Raw genomic sequence first — 19,056 nt, 5'->3', positions numbered from 1 at the left:
TTTACAAAATTTACAAAATTTACAAAATTTACTAAATTTACAAAATTTACAAAATTTACAAAATTTACAAAATTTACAAAATTTACAAAATTTACAAAATTTACAAAATTTACAAAATTTACAAAATTTACAAAATTTACAAAATTTACAAAATTTACAAAATTTACAAAATTTACAAAATTTACAAAATTTACAAAATTTACAAAATTTACAAAATTTACAAAATTTACAAAATTTACAAAATTTACAAAATTTACAAAATTTACAAAATTTACAAAATTTACAAAATTTACAAAATTTACAAAATTAACAAAATTTTTAAAAATTTTCAAAATTTACAAAATTTACAAAATTTACAAAATTTACAAAATTTACAAAATTTACAAAATTTACAAAATTTACAAAATTTACAAAATTTACAAAATTTACAAAATTTACAAAATTTACAAAATTTACAAAATTTACAAAATTTACAAAATTTACAAAATTTACAAAATTTACAAAATTTACAAAATTTACAAAATTTACAAAATTTACAAAATTTACAAAATTTACAAAATTTACAAAATTTACAAAATTTACAAAATTTACAAAATTTACAAAATTTACAAAATTTACAAAATTTACAAAATTTACAAAATTTACAAAATTTACAAAATTTACAAAATTTACAAAATTTACAAAATTTACAAAATTTACAAAATTTACAAAATTTACAAAATTTACAAAATTTACAAAATTTACAAAATTTACAAAATTTACAAAATTTACAAAATTTACAAAATTTACAAAATTTACAAAATTTACAAAATTTACAAAATTTACAAAATTTACAAAATTTACAAAATTTACAAAATTTACAAAATTTACAAAATTTACAAAATTTACAAAATTTACAAAATTTACAAAATTTACAAAATTTACAAAATTTACAAAATTTACAAAATTTACAAAATTTACAAAATTTACAAAATTTACAAAATTTACAAAATTTACAAAATTTACAAAATTTACAAAATTTACAAAATTTACAAAATTTACAAAATTCACAAAATTTACAAAATTTGCAAAATTTTCAAAATTTACAAAATTTACAAAATTAACAAAATTTACAAAATTTACAAAATTTACAAAATTTACAAAATTTACAAAATTTACAAAATTTACAAAATTTACAAAATTTACAAAATTTACAAAATTTACAAAATTTACAAAATTTACAAAATTTACAAAATTTACAAAATTTACAAAATTTACAAAATTTACAAAATTTACAAAATTTACAAAATTTACAAAATTTACAAAATTTACAAAATTTACAAAATTTACAAAATTTACAAAATTTACAAAATTTACAAAATTTACAAAATTTACAAAATTTACAAAATTTACAAAATTTACAAAATTTACAAAATTTACAAAATTTACAAAATTTACAAAATTTACTAAATTTACAAAATTTACAAAATTTACAAAATTTACAAAATTTACAAAATTTACAAAATTTACAAAATTTACAAAATTTACAAAATTTACAAAATTTACAAAATTTACAAAATTTACAAAATTTACAAAATTTACAAAATTTACAAAATTTACAAAATTTACAAAATTTACAAAATTTACAAAATTTACAAAATTTACAAAATTTACAAAATTTACAAAATTTACAAAATTTACAAAATTTACAAAATTTACAAAATTTACAAAATTTACTAAATTTACAAAATTTACAAAATTTACAAAATTTACAAAATTTACAAAATTTACAAAATTTACAAAATTTACAAAATTTACAAAATTTACAAAATTTACAAAATTTACAAAATTTACAAAATTTACAAAATTTACAAAATTTACAAAATTTACAAAATTTACAAAATTTACAAAATTTACAAAATTTACAAAATTTACAAAATTTACAAAATTTACAAAATTTACAAAATTTACGAAATTTGCAAAATTTACAAAATTTACAAAATTTACAAAATTTACAAAATTTACAAAATTTACAAAATTTACAAATTTTACAAATTTTACAAATTTTACAAATTTTACAAAATTTACAAAATTTACAAAATTTACAAAATTTACAAAATTTACAAAATTTACAAAATTTACAAAATTTACAAAATTTACAAAATTTACAAAATTTACAAAATTTACAAAATTTACAAAATTTACAAAATTTACAAAATTTACAAAATTTACAAAATTTACAAAATTTACAAAATTTACAAAATTTACAAAATTTACAAAATTTACAAAATTTACAAAATTTACAAAATTTACAAAATTTACAAAATTTACAAAATTTACAAAATTTACAAAATTTACAAAATTTACAAAATTTACAAAATTTACAAAATTTACAAAATTTACAAAATTTACAAAATTTACAAAATTTACAAAATTTACAAAATTTACAAAATTTACAAAATTTACAAAATTTACAAAATTTACAAAATTTACAAAATTTACAAAATTTACAAAATTTACAAAATTTACAAAATTTACAAAATTTACAAAATTTACAAAATTTACAAAATTTACAAAATTTACAAAATTTACAAAATTTACAAAATTTACAAAATTTACAAAATTTACAAAATTTACAAAATTTACAAAATTTACAAAATTTACAAAATTTACAAAATTTACAAAATTTACAAAATTTACAAAATTTACAAAATTTACAAAATTTACAAAATTTACAAAATTTACAAAATTTACAAAATTTACAAAATTTACAAAATTTACAAAATTTACAAAATTTACAAAATTTACAAAATTTACAAAATTTACAAAATTTACAAAATTTACAAAATTTACAAAATTTACAAAATTTACAAAATTTACAAAATTTACAAAATTTACAAAATTTACAAAATTTACAAAATTTACAAAATTTACAAAATTTACAAAATTTACAAAATTTACAAAATTTACAAAATTTACAAAATTTACAAAATTTACAAAATTAACAAAATTTTCAAAATTTATAATATTTACAGAGTTAACAAATTTTACAAATTTAAAAACATGAATTTTAATAAATTTACAAATTTTTTCAAAAATAAATTTAATAAATTTGAAAATTTTTAAATCTTTTAAAAACTACAAAAAATATGAAGTTAGTGACATAATTCAGGAGATGAAAACGGAAAATTTGAAGACTGAAACGCGTAATATGCGTTTATCACGATATTTTGCTGAAAAAATATGAATTTTGATAAATTCCTAACAATTTTCCATGTTTGACTCTTAAAGATGTTTAGTTTTACCAATCCATGCTTATTTACTCTCTCGAACGTCTAACATTGCTTCGACTAGATTCATTTATCTTCCCATTGAATTGCAAATCCGCTCGGTCGGGCCTTATTGAGCTAGTTAGGATCTTGATTTTGCTTTTTCCTGGAACAACATCAAAAGCTTTTATGAGGAACGACCGAGGAGAAAAAAAACCTTTTAACCACAGACACTTTTCCATGGCAACGCCGCCACCGAGCATAAAGAGGATGTTCCCATATTGCGTAGGAAGAACCGTCCGAAAATTGGGAAATATTTATGCTGAAATTTATGGTATAGACACACAGACTGACCTAGAGTCGGGTTAGCGCCTCTGGGTGCTCGCCTTTAACGAAATTTCCCTAATTGAAGATAGTCTGGGGGGAAAGCAAACAAAACGGAAAATTTGATACGGATAGGTTGTTTGGGATTTTTTTAAATAAATAGTGATGATCTTTTACGTATTTTTCAATTTTCAAAAACTATTATCAACACCTTATTTTTTGTTAACTTAAAGATTACTTTGAGACAAACAAGCTTTCCACTGCTAAGATAGGTATTCACAGAGTCACCAGTCTTGAAAAAGAAAAAAAACAGTAGGTGGAAGATTGAAATAATGAACGCCATAATTTTTCCGAGCTGGTCGTCGTCGTCGTGGGTTTTTGTCCAATGTCCGTCGTCAGCCGACAGATGAGCTTATGGTCGCGATATGTATGAACCTTGGAGCTAGTAAGTGTGTGGGTGTAAATATGGCCGGGTGTCTAATAATCGTGGTTGGTTCCGGCGGGAGGATTTCGTTTGTTGCTTTTCTCCAACATTTCTTTTCTGTTTGCTGCATCCCACCCAACCCTAGAGAAAGCTTTCGTATTCTTGTGTAAACAGAGTGATAAAGTTCGGTAATTAACTTTAGCCTATCCATAACAGAGTAGAGACGGCTTGGGAGCAGCCAGTCTGAAAATTTGCTTCCTCAGCCACGGCTAGGAAGTGAAGCCATTTTGCGGTACCGTTGCCGGCCGGAAATATTTCCTCGGTTCCTCCCGGTACTTTTTTTTCAATGAGATACGGACGATTTGGTCTAAGAGTTTGGCAATTTTATGCTTCTAAAGCTGGAAGTTCAAGCTCCTTTCACTGTATCTAGCATTATTTTTAAATGTAACGAATTTTCAGCGAAAGATTGTACATTAAAAAAATTTAAACTTCTTAATTTTTTTTTTTTTTGATAAACCCATTTTTTGGTCGATACACTCTATAACTATATTTTTCACACAAAATATAAGCCCTACGCCGGAGCAATTTTCGGTCGTTTGCCAATAAATTGTGGATGCATTTATTTTGACGAGTTAAATGAAAGCAGCAGAACGACGACAATAACAGTTGGAATAAAATAATCTCATCAAAAAGGGTGATACGGTCAAAATTTGGTCAAGGGAAAACGCGTGTAAATCGGTGAAATCGTTTATTTAAAAAATCAAATTAAATTTCCTTTTTAAGTTTAATTAGTATAAAATTCAGAAAAAATATTCAGTTAGGCTTCCGCTTCTCCAAATCCGAATTGCCGGGCCTTACGCTTAACCCCTGCCATCAGATTTTGTTCAGCCACCTTGTTCACCTTCTTCGCCGCAGAAAGCCAGTTTGCCTTGAACTGTTGCTCGTCCTTAGCAGTTTTTTTAGTCTTCTTTAGGTTCCGCTTGACAATAGCCCAGTATTTCTCAATTGGGTGGAGCCCTGGCGTGTTGGGAGGGTTCTTGTCCTTGGCGACCACCTGCACGTTTTCGGCGACGTACCAGTCCATGGCCTTTTTACCGTAATGGCAAGATGTCAAATCCGACCAAAACAGTACGGAACAACCGTGTTTCTTTAGGAAAGGCAGCAGACGTTTATTCAAACACTCTTTCACGTAAATTTCTTGGTTGACAGTCCCGGAAGCTATGAAAATGCTACTTTTCAAGCCAAAGGTGCAGATGGCTTGCCAAACCAGATAATTCTTCGCGAACTTTGACAGCTTCATGTGCTTGAAAATATCTGCTACCTTTCCCCTTCCTTTTGCCGTATAAAACTACTATCCCGGAAGCTGCTTGTAGTCGGCTTTGACGTAGGTTTCGTCGTCCATTAACACGCAGTCGAACTTCGTCAGCCTCGTCGTGTACAGCCTCCAGGATCGTGCTTTGGCCGTCGTATTTTGTTTATCATCGCGATTTGGAGTCACTACCTTCTTGTAAGTCGATAGTCCGGCTCGTTTTTGGCTCGATGCACGATGGTAGACGATACACCCAGCTTATTTGCGGCATCTCGGAGAGAGAGGTTAGGGTTTCGCTTGAAACTACCGGCAACTCTCTTTGTCGTCTCAGTGTCTTCCGGTTTTCGATTTCCCCCCGATCCAGACTTCCTGGCTGTTGACAAACGTTCCCCAAACACTTTAATTACATTTGTAACGGTTGATTTGGCAACTTTTAGCGATTTTGTCAGCTTTTCGTGCGAGTAGCTCGGATTTTCGCGATGCGCGAGCAAAATTTTGATACGCTGCTCTTCTTCCTTGGACGGCATTTTTACAACTGAAGAGTGAATTTCAAAATCAAAATAGAAGCAACATTCTACACACACATACACCTTCAAAATGAGGGGTGTTCAGGGTTTTTAAATGCAAAATTGAAAGAAATACGTCAAGTTGATATTGACCAAATTTTGACCGAATCACCCTTTAGTTCCGAGATTTCGAGTTGGCCCACTGTTACCCATGATACCCCACTCTCTCCTACATTATTCCAGAAAACACTGTTGAATATTTCTAAAATTATAAAATTTTATAATGAAATGTGCAAAAAATTAATATATTATTGACTTTTCTCACATAAGTTGTCAAGATTTAATCCTTTTCAAACGATTCTTTAAAAGATTGAATTAAAAAAAAATAGTATGCTTGTAAATATCAACAATCTTCCAGCTAAAAATTCACATATTCTACCGAATGTAACCATTTAGCTGACTTTCCATTAGCCTTGTCGGTTAAACCAAGCGACACTCACTTCCAGCCTCAGGCATGATCCATCCTCAAACTTCGTGGACCTGTAAGGTAGAGTACGAAAATCTTACAAAGGTCTAATTGAATGTTGCTAACAACTTTACTGTTAGCTAAAAAAAAGTCAAAACACAGGCATACATTTTATTCAAGTCACATTCAAGTCGCTCTCAGAAGCAATTACCCCGTAATGATGTCTCATCGTCTTCCTTGCCTATCCTGTTTCCGATCAAACCCGCATATTCATCCTGACTTTGCTATATTGCAGGATTGCCGAGGTAAATGAAGGACTTGAAATAAGTTTTACGTCTTTATTGTTGGACGTCTCTAGTTATTCTGACGCGATTACAATGATGGAATCCGCAGCCTCCTGATCTAGCTAAAACTAAGCTAACGTGATTGATCCTAAACTCACAATATCTACTGGCCTTCCAACAGCCCTGAGTTCGTCTGTGGTGAAGGGTTTCTCAGCCTGCGCTTTCAGGCAAGTACGTTGTTATCAACTGTTCTTCTCCACGTGATGGAATTTGAATGTCCAGGGATTAGTTCTTATTCTTAACCCGACACATCTGAGCCTATCAACGTTTACTACCAGAACTTCGGTGGAGTCAATTCCAGTCTGGTTGACTACCTCTTTGCCACGTCATGTTCCTGCTACGAAATCATCGTCTTAACAGAAACATGGCTAAACAACCGCATCAATCCAGTCAAATTATCGGCCCAGACTATGTAGTGTTCTGTTGCGATCGAAGCCCCCTGAACAGCAAAAAATCAACTGGAGGCGGAGTTTTAATTGCTGTAAAGTCCAGACTCACGGCTCAGCTGATCGAAGATAGTTCCTGGAAAGATTTGGAACTTCTTTGGGCTCGCATTGATCTCGGTGACCGGACACTGTACTTATGTATAGTGTACGTTCCTCCTGATCGCTCTAGTAACCTGGTTGTAGTAGAGTCTTTTTCACACTGTCTCTCCAAAGTAAGCTCAATCTGCTCTCCCGAAGATGACATACTTGTTATAGGTGATTTCAACATGCCTGGTTTGAAAGCGGGTTTGAAAATCCCTTCCCACGGTGCCTTTTTGTTCCCAGATCCTATGCGCTCCTATTTCTCGTCTCCTTCCAACATCTTCCTGGATTTTTTGAGCACCGCTAATCTTCGCCAGATCAACAGCTTCGAGAACGAAAACAGCCGTATGCTAGCCCTCTGCTTCATAAACGAAGGCTTCGGGAATCCGACTATAGATTTAGCTCCCGCTCCTGTCGTCAAAGTTGTTTCTAATCATCCAGATTTAGTAGTCTCACTCGGTGTCACTAAAATTAACGCCCCCATAGAGGAAACCTTCTACCAGTACCTCAAAGATGTAGATTACGAAGCTATCTCCCTCGTCCTAGGTTCCATCGAATGGGAGAACTGAACTACATAATCGATCGTCATGTTCCGAAACGTAGCTTACCTTCCAACCCACGAGCCCCCTGGGTCACTTATCAACTGCGACAATTGAAGATGATCTCTTCGATACTACAGCACGCACAAGTCCCTCGGCACAAAAGTAGAATACCGCAAGCTAAACGCGGCGCACAAAAAAAGCAGCAGGCGTCGCTACCAGAACTATCTCCACCCGCTACAGCGTAATTTCAAGACCAACCCTAGATCTGTCTGGAAGTACGTCAGAGATCAGCGGGATGATATTTGGAAGATGAAGGTTAGTAAGGTGGTGGGATTCATAAGAAACACCATCCCAAACTGGATCTATGTCTTGATTTCGTCTACAACTGACATCTCAATTAATGATGACCAGAGCTGCAAATGATCTGTCTCAGACAGTCAATATCAGTCGACTTTGATACTGCTTAGCATGTCTTTGTCACGCGATACTGATTTTTGGTCAGTGACAAAAGCTTCCAATGTCATTACCAAGTTGAATTAACGACATCATGCTTGCTATGACTTTTTTCTTCTAATAGCCAACAACTACATTTTTTCAACTGTTGCGCAACTTATGACGTAAAATCCATCCCAACCAAGCCAGAAAATGAAATAGAAAGACGTATGTGTGATGCGAGCGGAGTGCAAAAATGTCATTCAATATTGACTTTGCTGCCTGACTGACATAGTAGCTGGCTCATTCAACTGGTAAACGACTTTGATATTTTTTCGATGACATTGACTACTAGACGTTGGTCAGGATGGAACGATATTGACTGAAATTTAGCAGCCCTGAATTGATGACAGTATGACGTAATCAGACAAATAGTAAATTGGGTCATTCCATAATAGATCAAATAAATTGGTCGCAGTGGATTTGCTCATACAAAAAAAAAGATCAGCGGGAGGAATCGAGAAAAGCGGCTACACAGCGAACACCGATTCTGAATTATGTTATCTTTTTGTTGAGACATTTTCAAGCGTTTTCACAACGGGGTTCATTTCCTCAGAGCAACTGAATATGGCTAAAAGAAATATTTCACCACTAGATTTTTCCTTTAACGGTATCCCATTTGATGACGCAGGTATTTTGAAGGCGACAGCTAAGCTTAAAAATTCATCTTCTACGGGTCCAGATGGGTCTTATTGAAAAGTTTCATGCCACATTTGCTGACTCCCGTTAGGCATATTTTTCGAGCTTCGCTGGACTTCGCAATCTTTCCCTCCCTTTGGAAAGACGCTTACATATTCCCTGTTCACAAAAAAAAAGATAAGAAAGATGTAAACAACTATCGTGGAACTTTAGCTCTTTGTTCGATAGCCAAACGGTTCGAATTGGTTGTTCTGGATCAGATTTTCTCGTCTACGAAGCAATACTTTTCCAACGATCAACACGGATTTTTGCCAAAACGATCCACGACAACAAATTTGCTGACCTTCACATCGTTCGTGCAAGATAGCTTTGCCATGAAGTCTCAAACTGACTATACTGATTTTTCTGCTGCTTTCGATAAAGAGGATATTGCAATCGCTAAACTAGAAACACTTAGAATTCTGCATATCATTATTGGATTGGTTTCGGAAATTTTTTTCAAGATAATTCTTCGCGTGTTCAGTTATGCCTCAGGGAAGCCACTTGGGACCGATAATTGTTGTCATCTATTTTAACGATGTACTCACTGTTCTTGATGAACTTGCGTATGCTGATGATCTCAAACTTTTCCACACCATCAATGGCTAAGACGATATCGATCTCTTGCAAAGGCAGTTCAATACCTTCGCTCACTGGTGTGACACCAACTGCCTGCCTCTGAACCGGAGTGAATGTACGGTCATTTCATTTTCTCGCAAGCGGAACGATCTTCAAGCGGAGTACACTCTTGGTAACGAAACCATCGCCCGGGTGGACCACATCAACGATCTGGGCATTATCCTAGACCATCGACTGAAGTTGAGGACTCATACGTTGTATGCTTCAAGAAGTCATGGCTTCTTATTTCGGGTAACCAAGCAGTTTAAAGATGTGTACTGTCTCAAAAGCTTGAATTGCGTCATAGTTCGCTCAACTCTCGAATATGCTGTAACGACGGCTAGCTCAGTTATTCGTTACCTCATGGTCGGCTTCACTTGCTGTAGAGTGGACAAATGACCTGGGGGGACTAACACACTGATAAAGCTAAGCCAAAATGCACAAGGGGTTTTCGAACGTGTACTCGCACACAAAGCGACGAATACATTTTTTACGTTTTATTCTGGGTTACATTTTAGGGGGAAGGGTTCAGGGATAGGGGAACGTTGGGGCCCATTTACAAATATGTTACATGCCGGCATATGTTGACGGAATCCCGAGCGATGACGATGGCTATGCGCATTGACGTGATGGTGGTTGGCCACCGGTAATGCACTGCCGGATCTATTGGGATTGCAGGGTGGGTCGTCCTCCCGATAGCTCGGTCGAAGACGCGCAAAGCTTACCTCCACTGTACAGAGCAGGGTGATAGCCCGGACCGTTAGATGGCTAGGTCCATCGGTGACCTTGCAGTGAAGCTCTTGAAAACCGGACCGGTCTGAGGAAGGAGCCTGCACGAAGGCTGCAGGCACGTTTTTGGCGGATACCTTTTTCCAAGTGGTTCTCGGTTGGTGTGCAGGCGGACGGATTAGGACGTCCGCAACGATCAGCGACCACACTGTTAATGACCCGTTTCCTTCGGCTCCTCTTTTCGTTCGCTCCGGAAATGTCATCGAAGAAGAGTTGCCAGTATTCCGGTCGAACGATGATGTTGTCGCTGAGTTCTGACCGATGAGGGATGGGGGACATTGGTTGGGACGCTTAGTCCGTAGAAATGCCCTGCAGTTGAGGGACAATTTAACCAGAATGGAGATAAACGAATATTTAGTGGCTATCCAGCAGCGTTTCATGTGGTATGCCCTGAGACACTTGAACTGGCTAGATCCGTTCCTTTATTCAGATACGAAAGCCGTTGCCGCTTAATTGATTTAGACACGCTTCATGTTTGCCGAATCGCGGCACGTGTTTTAGTCGTAGCGGATCATCTTGCGTCGAGGATTGACTCTCCCATGCTGCTGGAAGCTATTCCCCTCAATGTGCGACTCCGAGGATTGATGAACCAAAATCTGAAGCTGTATGTTCCAATCCGGTTGAACAACTAAGGAGCCTACAGCACTTTTTTATGAATTTTGAGAACTTTCAACCGCTTTGCCGAGTACTTCGACTTCGACATTTCAAGGGCGACTTTCCGAAGAAAAAATTAAATGGTATCGAAGACTGTGTGGATTAAAGTAGTTTTTGATTCATTATTCTGTAAAGCTATCATTAGGATCAACATGTGATCCAATGATGTTTTTACATAAATAAAAAAAATAGCTTAGGCTTCAATTTTAAGAATTAATATTGCTACAAAATAATAGAGACACGACTTCCGCTGATAACTCGAAGCCGGATCTCACGGCTGGTATCATTGTCTGCGGTCACCAGTTTGCCGAGATAGACTAAGTATTCGACTATCTCCATTTCAGCGCCGTCGATCGTGACCTTGTTATTACTGGACAAGCGGGTTCGGTCGGTCTCAGATCCGCAGACCAGCATGTACTTCGTCTTGGACGTATTAATCATCAACCCAATCTTTCCTGCTTCGCGTTTCAATTTGCCGTAGATCTCCTCCACCGCCGCAGATGATCTACCGACTCTATCAATGTCATCGGCAAAGCAGATGAGTTGACTGGATCTGTTGAAAATCGTGCCCCACATTTCGCCCACCACTGCAGGATATACCATCGCCTTATCGAAGCCCCCTGTGCGCTTTATAGCACTGCGTTCCATCCACCATCGCCTTGATCAGTCTGGTCAGCTTCCCGGAAAAGCCGTTCTCGTCCATGATTTTCCATAGCTCGTCACGGTCTATCGTGCTGTATGTAGCTTTGAAGCCGATAAATAGATGGTGCGTAGGGACTGGGTGTTCACGGCATTTTTGGAGGATTGGCTGTAATGCGAAGATCTGGTTCGCCGTAGAGCACCCCTCATTGAAGCCGTCCTGATGACTTCCCACAAATCTGTTTGCTTGTGGAGTCAGGCGGCGGAGTAGGAGTCGGGACAGCTCTTTGTAGGCGACATTTAGGACAGTGATCGCTCGGTAGTTCTCTAAGTCCGATTTGTCGCCCTTTTTGTAGATGGGGCTTATTGTTAGATGAGACCCATCCTTCCACTCCTCCAGAAGCTGTTCTGTGTCTCAGATTAGGATCATCAACCGGTGTAGGCAATCGGCTAACTTTACCGGGCTCATTTTGATGAGTTTCGCTGCGATGCCATTCTTCTCAACCGAATTGTTGCTATTCAACTGGCGAATGGCTTCCTAAACTTCACTCATCGTTGGGAGTGGCTCCTCTACGTCGTTGGCTACGCCAGCGATGAACCTTCCTTCACCGTCTTGGTCTCCTGCGTGTGCGCCGTTCTTTTGTTCATCGAAGTGCTGCTTCCACCTTTTGATCACATCACAATTGTCCGTCAGGATGCCCCCGTCCTTATCCCGGTACATTTTAGCTTGCGGCACGAAGCCTTTGCGGGATGCTTTAAGTTGCTGATTCTTTCTCCTGGAAAATTTGTAATCGCTGCCTTTTCCGCTGTCGGTGTTTCTCTACATTTCGACAGGTGCTTCTTTGCACTACTGCCGCCGCGCGGCATTCTCTTCGTCCATCACCCTCACACACTCCTCGTCAAACCAGTCGTTCCGTCGAGTTCGTTCCACATGACCAATGACGTTCTCCGCAACACTTTTGATGACTGTCTTGTTGGTATCCCACCAGTCCTCGAGGAGGCTTCGTCAAGATGTGTGATATGTGATTGCGTTTGACACGGTGATCTCAAGGTGTAGTTGTGTGGGAGGCGGTTCTGAAAAAAGATACTACGAACGACCATTCGGCGGTGAAATCGATAAGTCTGAGAACGTTTTTGTTGGTCAGCTGGTGCGCACTGAACCTTCCAATTGTCGGTTTGAATTCCTTCTCCTGACCGACCTGAGCATTAAAATACCCGATGACGATCTTGATATCATTTTTTGGGCAGCGGTCGTATTCATGCTCCAGCTGCGCGTAGAATTCGTTTTTGTCGTCACCGGTACTTCCGAGGTGAGGGCTGTGCACGTAATTTGAGAATCGGCCCATGATTTTTTTTTTTTAATTAACGTTTATTAGGCATTTAACTTAAATATAAAAGTAATAATTTGCCGAGGGTCACTTTCAATTAAATTATATGTGGGAAGGGGATATGAAAGGAAATAGGAAGTGGGAGGATATGAGGAGGTGAGGTTATTTGGGTATCTCTGGTGGCCGCACCTGCTGCATGCTGCGCGTCACAATTGATCGAGAAGAGTTTGATACCATTTCTTCACGTACAACTTCTTTTGCCGAAGTTGTTGGAAGAGAGGTTGGAAAAGGGGTCCTTTTTCGGTTCAGGTTCGTCTGTTGGTTTGGTGCTTCTTTTTTTTGAACTTGTTGTGGGTGTGTTGTAATCTGTTGTTTCTGGTTGGCTTTGACTGCATTTGCGTAGCTGAGTGTGTTGCTGCTCGTGTGTACCATTCGTCGTGCTTCGTTAATGGGGATATTTTTATCGGTGCTGAGTTTTAAAGCTGTAGATTCTGCTGTCCAAATGGGGCACTTTCTATCCAAAGGGGAATGACCTGTTATTTTGCAGTTCCCACAAAAGGGTTCGATTTGGCAGTCATCACTTTCGTGACTTTGAGAGCAATTTTTGCAAGCTAACATATTGTTGCAACGGCTCTTAGGGTGACCGTATTGCAAACATTGCCGGCATAATAGAGGCTGGGAATAATAAATACGTGTACGAACACGTAGTAGTCCGAAATGGATAAATTCCGGAATAATGGTGCTGTTAATTGTTAAAATCAAGGTTGATGTTCCTATGATTCCGGCAGGAGTTTTTTTGGTTATGCGGCGTACATTGATGATTTTTTGAGGAGATAGTTCTTCTAGCAATTCTTTATCTTCCATTCCATCCACTTCTCGGCAGGTGACCACTAATTTCCGTTGGTTTAGGCTTAGATGACGTCCTATCATAATCGGTGAACCGTCTAATAGGGTAGTTAATGTTGTCAGCTGTCTTCCTTGGTTCTTATTTCTAATCTTGAGCACGTACCAGTTCCGGGATTTTTCGTAGAAGGCTCCTTCAATTTTACCCGCAAGGTTCTCGATGGAACGTCCAATCAAGAACGGGTTTGTTGGTAGTTGTTTTCCCTTAGCACCTTGTAGCGTTAAATAATATAACCGACCGTGCAAACTTTGGGCATCCATCCATTCCGGAACAGTCCGATTTGGATGGTCACCCGGTGATGGGCTCATCACCACGCGCTCTAACACACTTTATCGATAGAAAAAAATCACTGCCTTTTGATCGAGAATCGAGAGTTAGAAACATCCGACTTCGACTAAGGCTGGAAGCAAACTGGCGGCCCTTGATTCTCAACCGAAAAATTCGTGGGTTGATCGACCACCACCCGATCACGCTCTTTTGCATCTTTCCCATCACTATAAAAGCTGCTCCAAGATCGTGTGTGTTGCCGCAGCATCTGGGTACATTCGTACCGTGGAGCCCTTCCAGCATACCTCCTGCAGCGCTACGATGTCGAATTTGCGGCTCTTTAATTCGTTGGAGAGCATGTGGGTACTGCACACGAAATTTAGAGATAGGCAGTTCCAAGTTCCCAATCGCTAGTCCGTTTTCGTCGCGATTGTCTTTGCCGATTTTCATCCGAAATGTTGTTATTTGTATTTTTTGTAGTCACGGGCTTACCCCACTATCTTGCAGGAGGACCTTCGTAATGTTGCTGTTTTGGGTCCCGAACACCACCAGGACGTTGTTGCACTCCGCACGCCGTTCCTGACATGGAGAACAGAAGCGTAGTTCCGTGAACATTGCCAGCAACTATTTAAATAAATCTTGTGCTTTGACACGAAAGCAACATAAAGTGTTTTCTCCGTGTTGAGAAAACATGGAAATTTAGCCCAACGTCGTTCTGAATAATACTACAAATCAAAAATCTCTTTCCAGATTATTAAATTGATGAGATTATCAGTCAATCTGATTTCCCTAAAAACCAGTTGTGGCAATATCGCTTACTCTACGATAGTCTTCACTTTTCACAGCTCGTTCTTAAGCTTGTTTATTTTCGATTATGTTTTTGTTTCTTAATTTCAACGTTTTGATTTGTTGGTGTTATCTTGTATCCGTATGAATGTATGTCTAAATGTGAACTAGTATGTGTATCGTAGTCATTCCTAAAATCTGTGTTGCCAGTATATAAAGTCAAAAAAAAAAATACAAAATTCACATTCAGAAAATGTATTTCAATTAAAATGGAAGTCATTAAATGCAAACTCCCTTTTCCATTTTTTTCTACATTTTCTCTTCTTTTACCACCATATATCTATTGTAATCTACCGCTGCGCGCGCGCTTGTTCCCCTTCACCATCTAACGTAAATCAAACTGTTTAAACGATCCTATAAACAATAAAAAAAAACCATAAATAACCACTCATCGAATCGACGATGATGGAATCACACCTTCCAGTAGATTCCGGCAATCGACCATTGTTCCCGCAGTGGTCTCACCATGTGTATCCCCAGTTTCTGCCGGGTTCACATCCCAACCACCAGGCGGCAGCAGCAGCGGCAGCGTCCGGCTCGTCTGCCTTCGTGCCAACGGGAGCGGCAGCGGCAGCAGCTGCAGCAGCCGCAGCCGCAGCTAGCGGTCAGTTGGGCCAGCCCCCAGTCGGATCAGTTGGAGTGATGCATCATGGCGGCAGTAATAACACAATAACGTCTTCGTCATCGCAAACAACCTCGTCGTCGTCGCTGCACAATGGATCGAGCAATAACAATGGACCGACGATGAATGGCCCAATGGGTTCAATGGTGGCATACAATGGAACTGGGAGCTCCCTAACCAATGGCTATCCGTCGGATGTGGTCAATTGTTACACGTCGATCGGCCATCTTCACCACCAGCAGCAGCAACAACAACAACAACAGACACAACACAACTTAGTCAATAACAATAGTTCGTTGGTAGGCAATGCAGGAATGTACGGTCAGAGTCATCTACGGTCCGGTGGCCGAACTATCGGAACCCTTAACAATGGTCTAGTAGGCCACGGGTCCAATGTCAAAATGCAGAAAGCACTCAATAACGGTGATAACCATATCTATCATTGTAACGGTATGACAGGTATTGTGTTTTGTTCTGGCACCCCAAACATTTCAACGTTTAATTAACATATTTTTCCGACCGAATTGTTCAAGTTTTCCTTCATCGTTTTGATTTCTTCGGTATGATTTCCTTTCTTGTGTTTCCGTTGACAGTTCAGCTGTCAAGGATTTCTGTTCCGAGGCGAGGTTCAACGTTGCCCCGATTTGCGTTTGTGTCGTTCGGTTGCGTTGCGTTGCGTTGGTTGATCTTTCTTTGTTTTTGTTTACTCTTCTGTTCGTTCACTTGGCCGTTTTCTTTTTCGTCAAATGTCAGCCCTTTGTTGAACTTTTTTGTTCTGTTTTCGAACTTAGAGAGCAATGCAATGCACGCTTACACCCACCACCAAAAACCACCAATAATGCACTTGACACTACAAATGTCGTTCAATTCCCTTGCGCGCTGCTGTCACTGCCACGTTTCTTGCCCTACATGCACCACACTTTTGTACACTTGTTCACTGTTTGAATGGTTTGATCTTCCATGTTACACTCAATTGATTAACTCTTTTTTTTGCAAAATGATGCATTTGAATCAAAATCGTTGGGAAAGCATTTAAACAATAATTTTCTACCATATTGAAATAAAGTATTTGAATGAAGTTATTTGGAAAAAGAAACACTCTTATCCGAATTTAATCTAAATCTCATCTGATTCTGAATCTTATCTGAATCTGATCTGAATCTGTTCTGAATCTGATCTGAATCTGATCTGAATCTGATCTGAATCTGATCTGAATCTGATCTGAATCTGATCTGAATCTGATCTGAATCTGATCTGAATCTGATCTGAATCTGATCTGAATCTGATCTGAATCTGATCTGAATCTGATCTGAATCTGATCTGAATCTGATCTGAATCTGATCTGAATCTGATCTGAATCTGATCTGAAACTGATCTGAATTTGACCTAAATCTGATCTAAATCTGATCTGAATCTGTTCTGAATCTGATCTGAATCTGATCTGAATCTGAATCTGATCTGAATCTGATCTGAGTCTGATCTGAATCCGATCTGAATCTGATCTGAATCTGATCTGAATCTGATCTGAATCTGATCTGAATCTGAACTGCTTCTGATCTGGATCTGATCCCGATCTGATCTTAATCTGATCTGAAATGGATCTGAATCTGATATGAATCTGATATGAATCTGATCTGAATCTGATCTGAATCTGATCTGAATCTGATATGAATCTGATCTGAATCTGATCTGAATCTGATCTGAATCTGATCTGAATCTGATCTGAATCTGATCTGAATCTGATCTGAATCTGATCTAAATCTCATCTGAATCTGATCTGAATCTGATCTGAATATGATCTGAATCTGATCTGAATCTGATCTGAATCTGATCTGAATCTGATTTGAATCTGATCTGAATCTGATCTGAATCTGACCTGAATCTGATCTGAATCTGATCTGAATCTGATCTGAATCAAATCTGAATCTGATCTGAATCTGATCTGAATCTGATCTGAATCTGATCTGAATCTGATCTGAATCTGATCTGAATCTGATCTGAATCTGATCTGAATCTGATCTGAATCTGATCTGAATCTGATCTGAATCTGATCTGAATCTGATCTGAATCTGATCTGAATCTGATCTGAATCTGATCTGAATCTGATCTGAATCTGATCTGAATCTGATCTGAATCTGATCAGAATCTGATCTGAATCTGAGCTGAATCTGATCTGAATCTGATCTAAATCTGATCTGAATCTGATCTGAATCTGATCTGAGTCTGATCTGAATCTGATCTGAATCTGATCTGAATCTGATCTGAATCTGTTCTGAATCTGATCTGAATCTGATCTGAATCTGATCTGAATCTGATCTGAATCTGATCTGAATCTGATCTGAATCTGATCTGAATCTGATCTGAATCTGATCTGAATCTGATCTGAATCTGATCTGAATCTGATCTGAATCTGATCTGAATCTGATCTGAATCTGATCTGAATCTGATCTGAATCTGATCTGAATCTGATCTGAATCTGATCTGAATCTGATCTGAATCTGATCTGAATCTGATCTGAATCTGATCTGAATCTGATCTGAATCTGATCTGAATCTGATCTGAATCTGATCTGAATCAGATCTGAATCTGATCTGAATCTGATCTGAATCTGTTCTTAATCTGTTCTGAATCTGATCTGAATCTGATCTGAATCTGATCTGAATCTGATCTGAATCTGATCTGAATCTGATCTGAATCTGATCTGAATCTGATCTGAATCTGATCTGAATCTGATCTGAATCTGATCTGAATCTGATCTGAATCTGATCTGAATCTGATCTGAATCTGATCTGAATCTGATCTGAATCTGATCTGAATCTGATCTGAATCTGATCTGAATCTGATCTGAATCTGATCTGAATCTGATCTGAATCTGATCTGAATCTGATCTGAATCTGATTTGAATCTGATCTGAATCTGATCTGAATCTGATCTGAATCTGATCTGAATCTGATCTGAATCTGATCTGAATCTGATCTGAATCTGATCTGAATCTGATCTGAATCTGATCTGAATCTGATCTGAATCTGATCTGAATCTGATCTGAATCTGATCTGAATCTGGTCTGAATCTGATCTGAATCTGGTCTGAATCTGATCTGAATCTGATCTGAATCTGATCTGAATCTGATCTGAATCTGATCTGAATCTGATCTGAATCTGATCTGAATCTGATCTGAATCTGATCTGAATCTGATCTGAATCTGATCTGAATCTGATCTGAATCTGATCTGAATCTGATCTGAATCTGATCTGAATCTGATCTGAATCTGATCTGAATCTGATCTGAATCTGATCTGAATCTGATCTGAATCTGATCTGAATCTGATCTGAATCTGATCTGAATCTGATCTGAATCTGATCTGAATCTGATCTGAATCTGATCTGAATCTGATCTGAATCTGATCTGAATCTGATCTGAATCTGATCTGAATCTGATCTGAATCTGATCTGAATCTGATCTGAATCTGATCTGAATCTGATCTGAATCTGATCTGAATCTGATCTGAATCTGATCTGAATCTGATCTG

General features: G+C 37.1%; 1 protein-coding gene across 16 annotated transcripts in view; it reads left to right on the top strand.

Moving 5' to 3' along the window:
• Window positions 1-19,056, top strand: part of LOC129738763 (neurobeachin) — a 377,782-nt gene that overhangs the window by 334,951 nt on the left and 23,775 nt on the right. For 6 of the 16 annotated variants that reach the window (XM_055730034.1, XM_055730033.1, XM_055730029.1 and 3 more), the window contains exon 16: window positions 15,330-15,986. The exons of 7 other annotated variants lie outside the window; for them this stretch is intronic. In XM_055730034.1, coding sequence (XP_055586009.1) covers window positions 15,330-15,986 — 657 coding nt within the window. The remainder of the gene's footprint in view (window positions 1-15,329; window positions 15,987-19,056) is intronic. 3 more of the 16 variants (XM_055730032.1, XM_055730030.1, XM_055730027.1) reach the window with 2 other exon arrangements.

Source organism: Uranotaenia lowii, chromosome 1, assembly GCF_029784155.1.
Source record: "Uranotaenia lowii strain MFRU-FL chromosome 1, ASM2978415v1, whole genome shotgun sequence".
Classification (NCBI taxonomy): Eukaryota; Metazoa; Arthropoda; class Insecta; order Diptera; family Culicidae; genus Uranotaenia; species Uranotaenia lowii.
The sequence above is the reverse complement of the archived record's forward strand: the minus strand, read 5'-3'. Positions and strand labels throughout refer to the sequence as shown.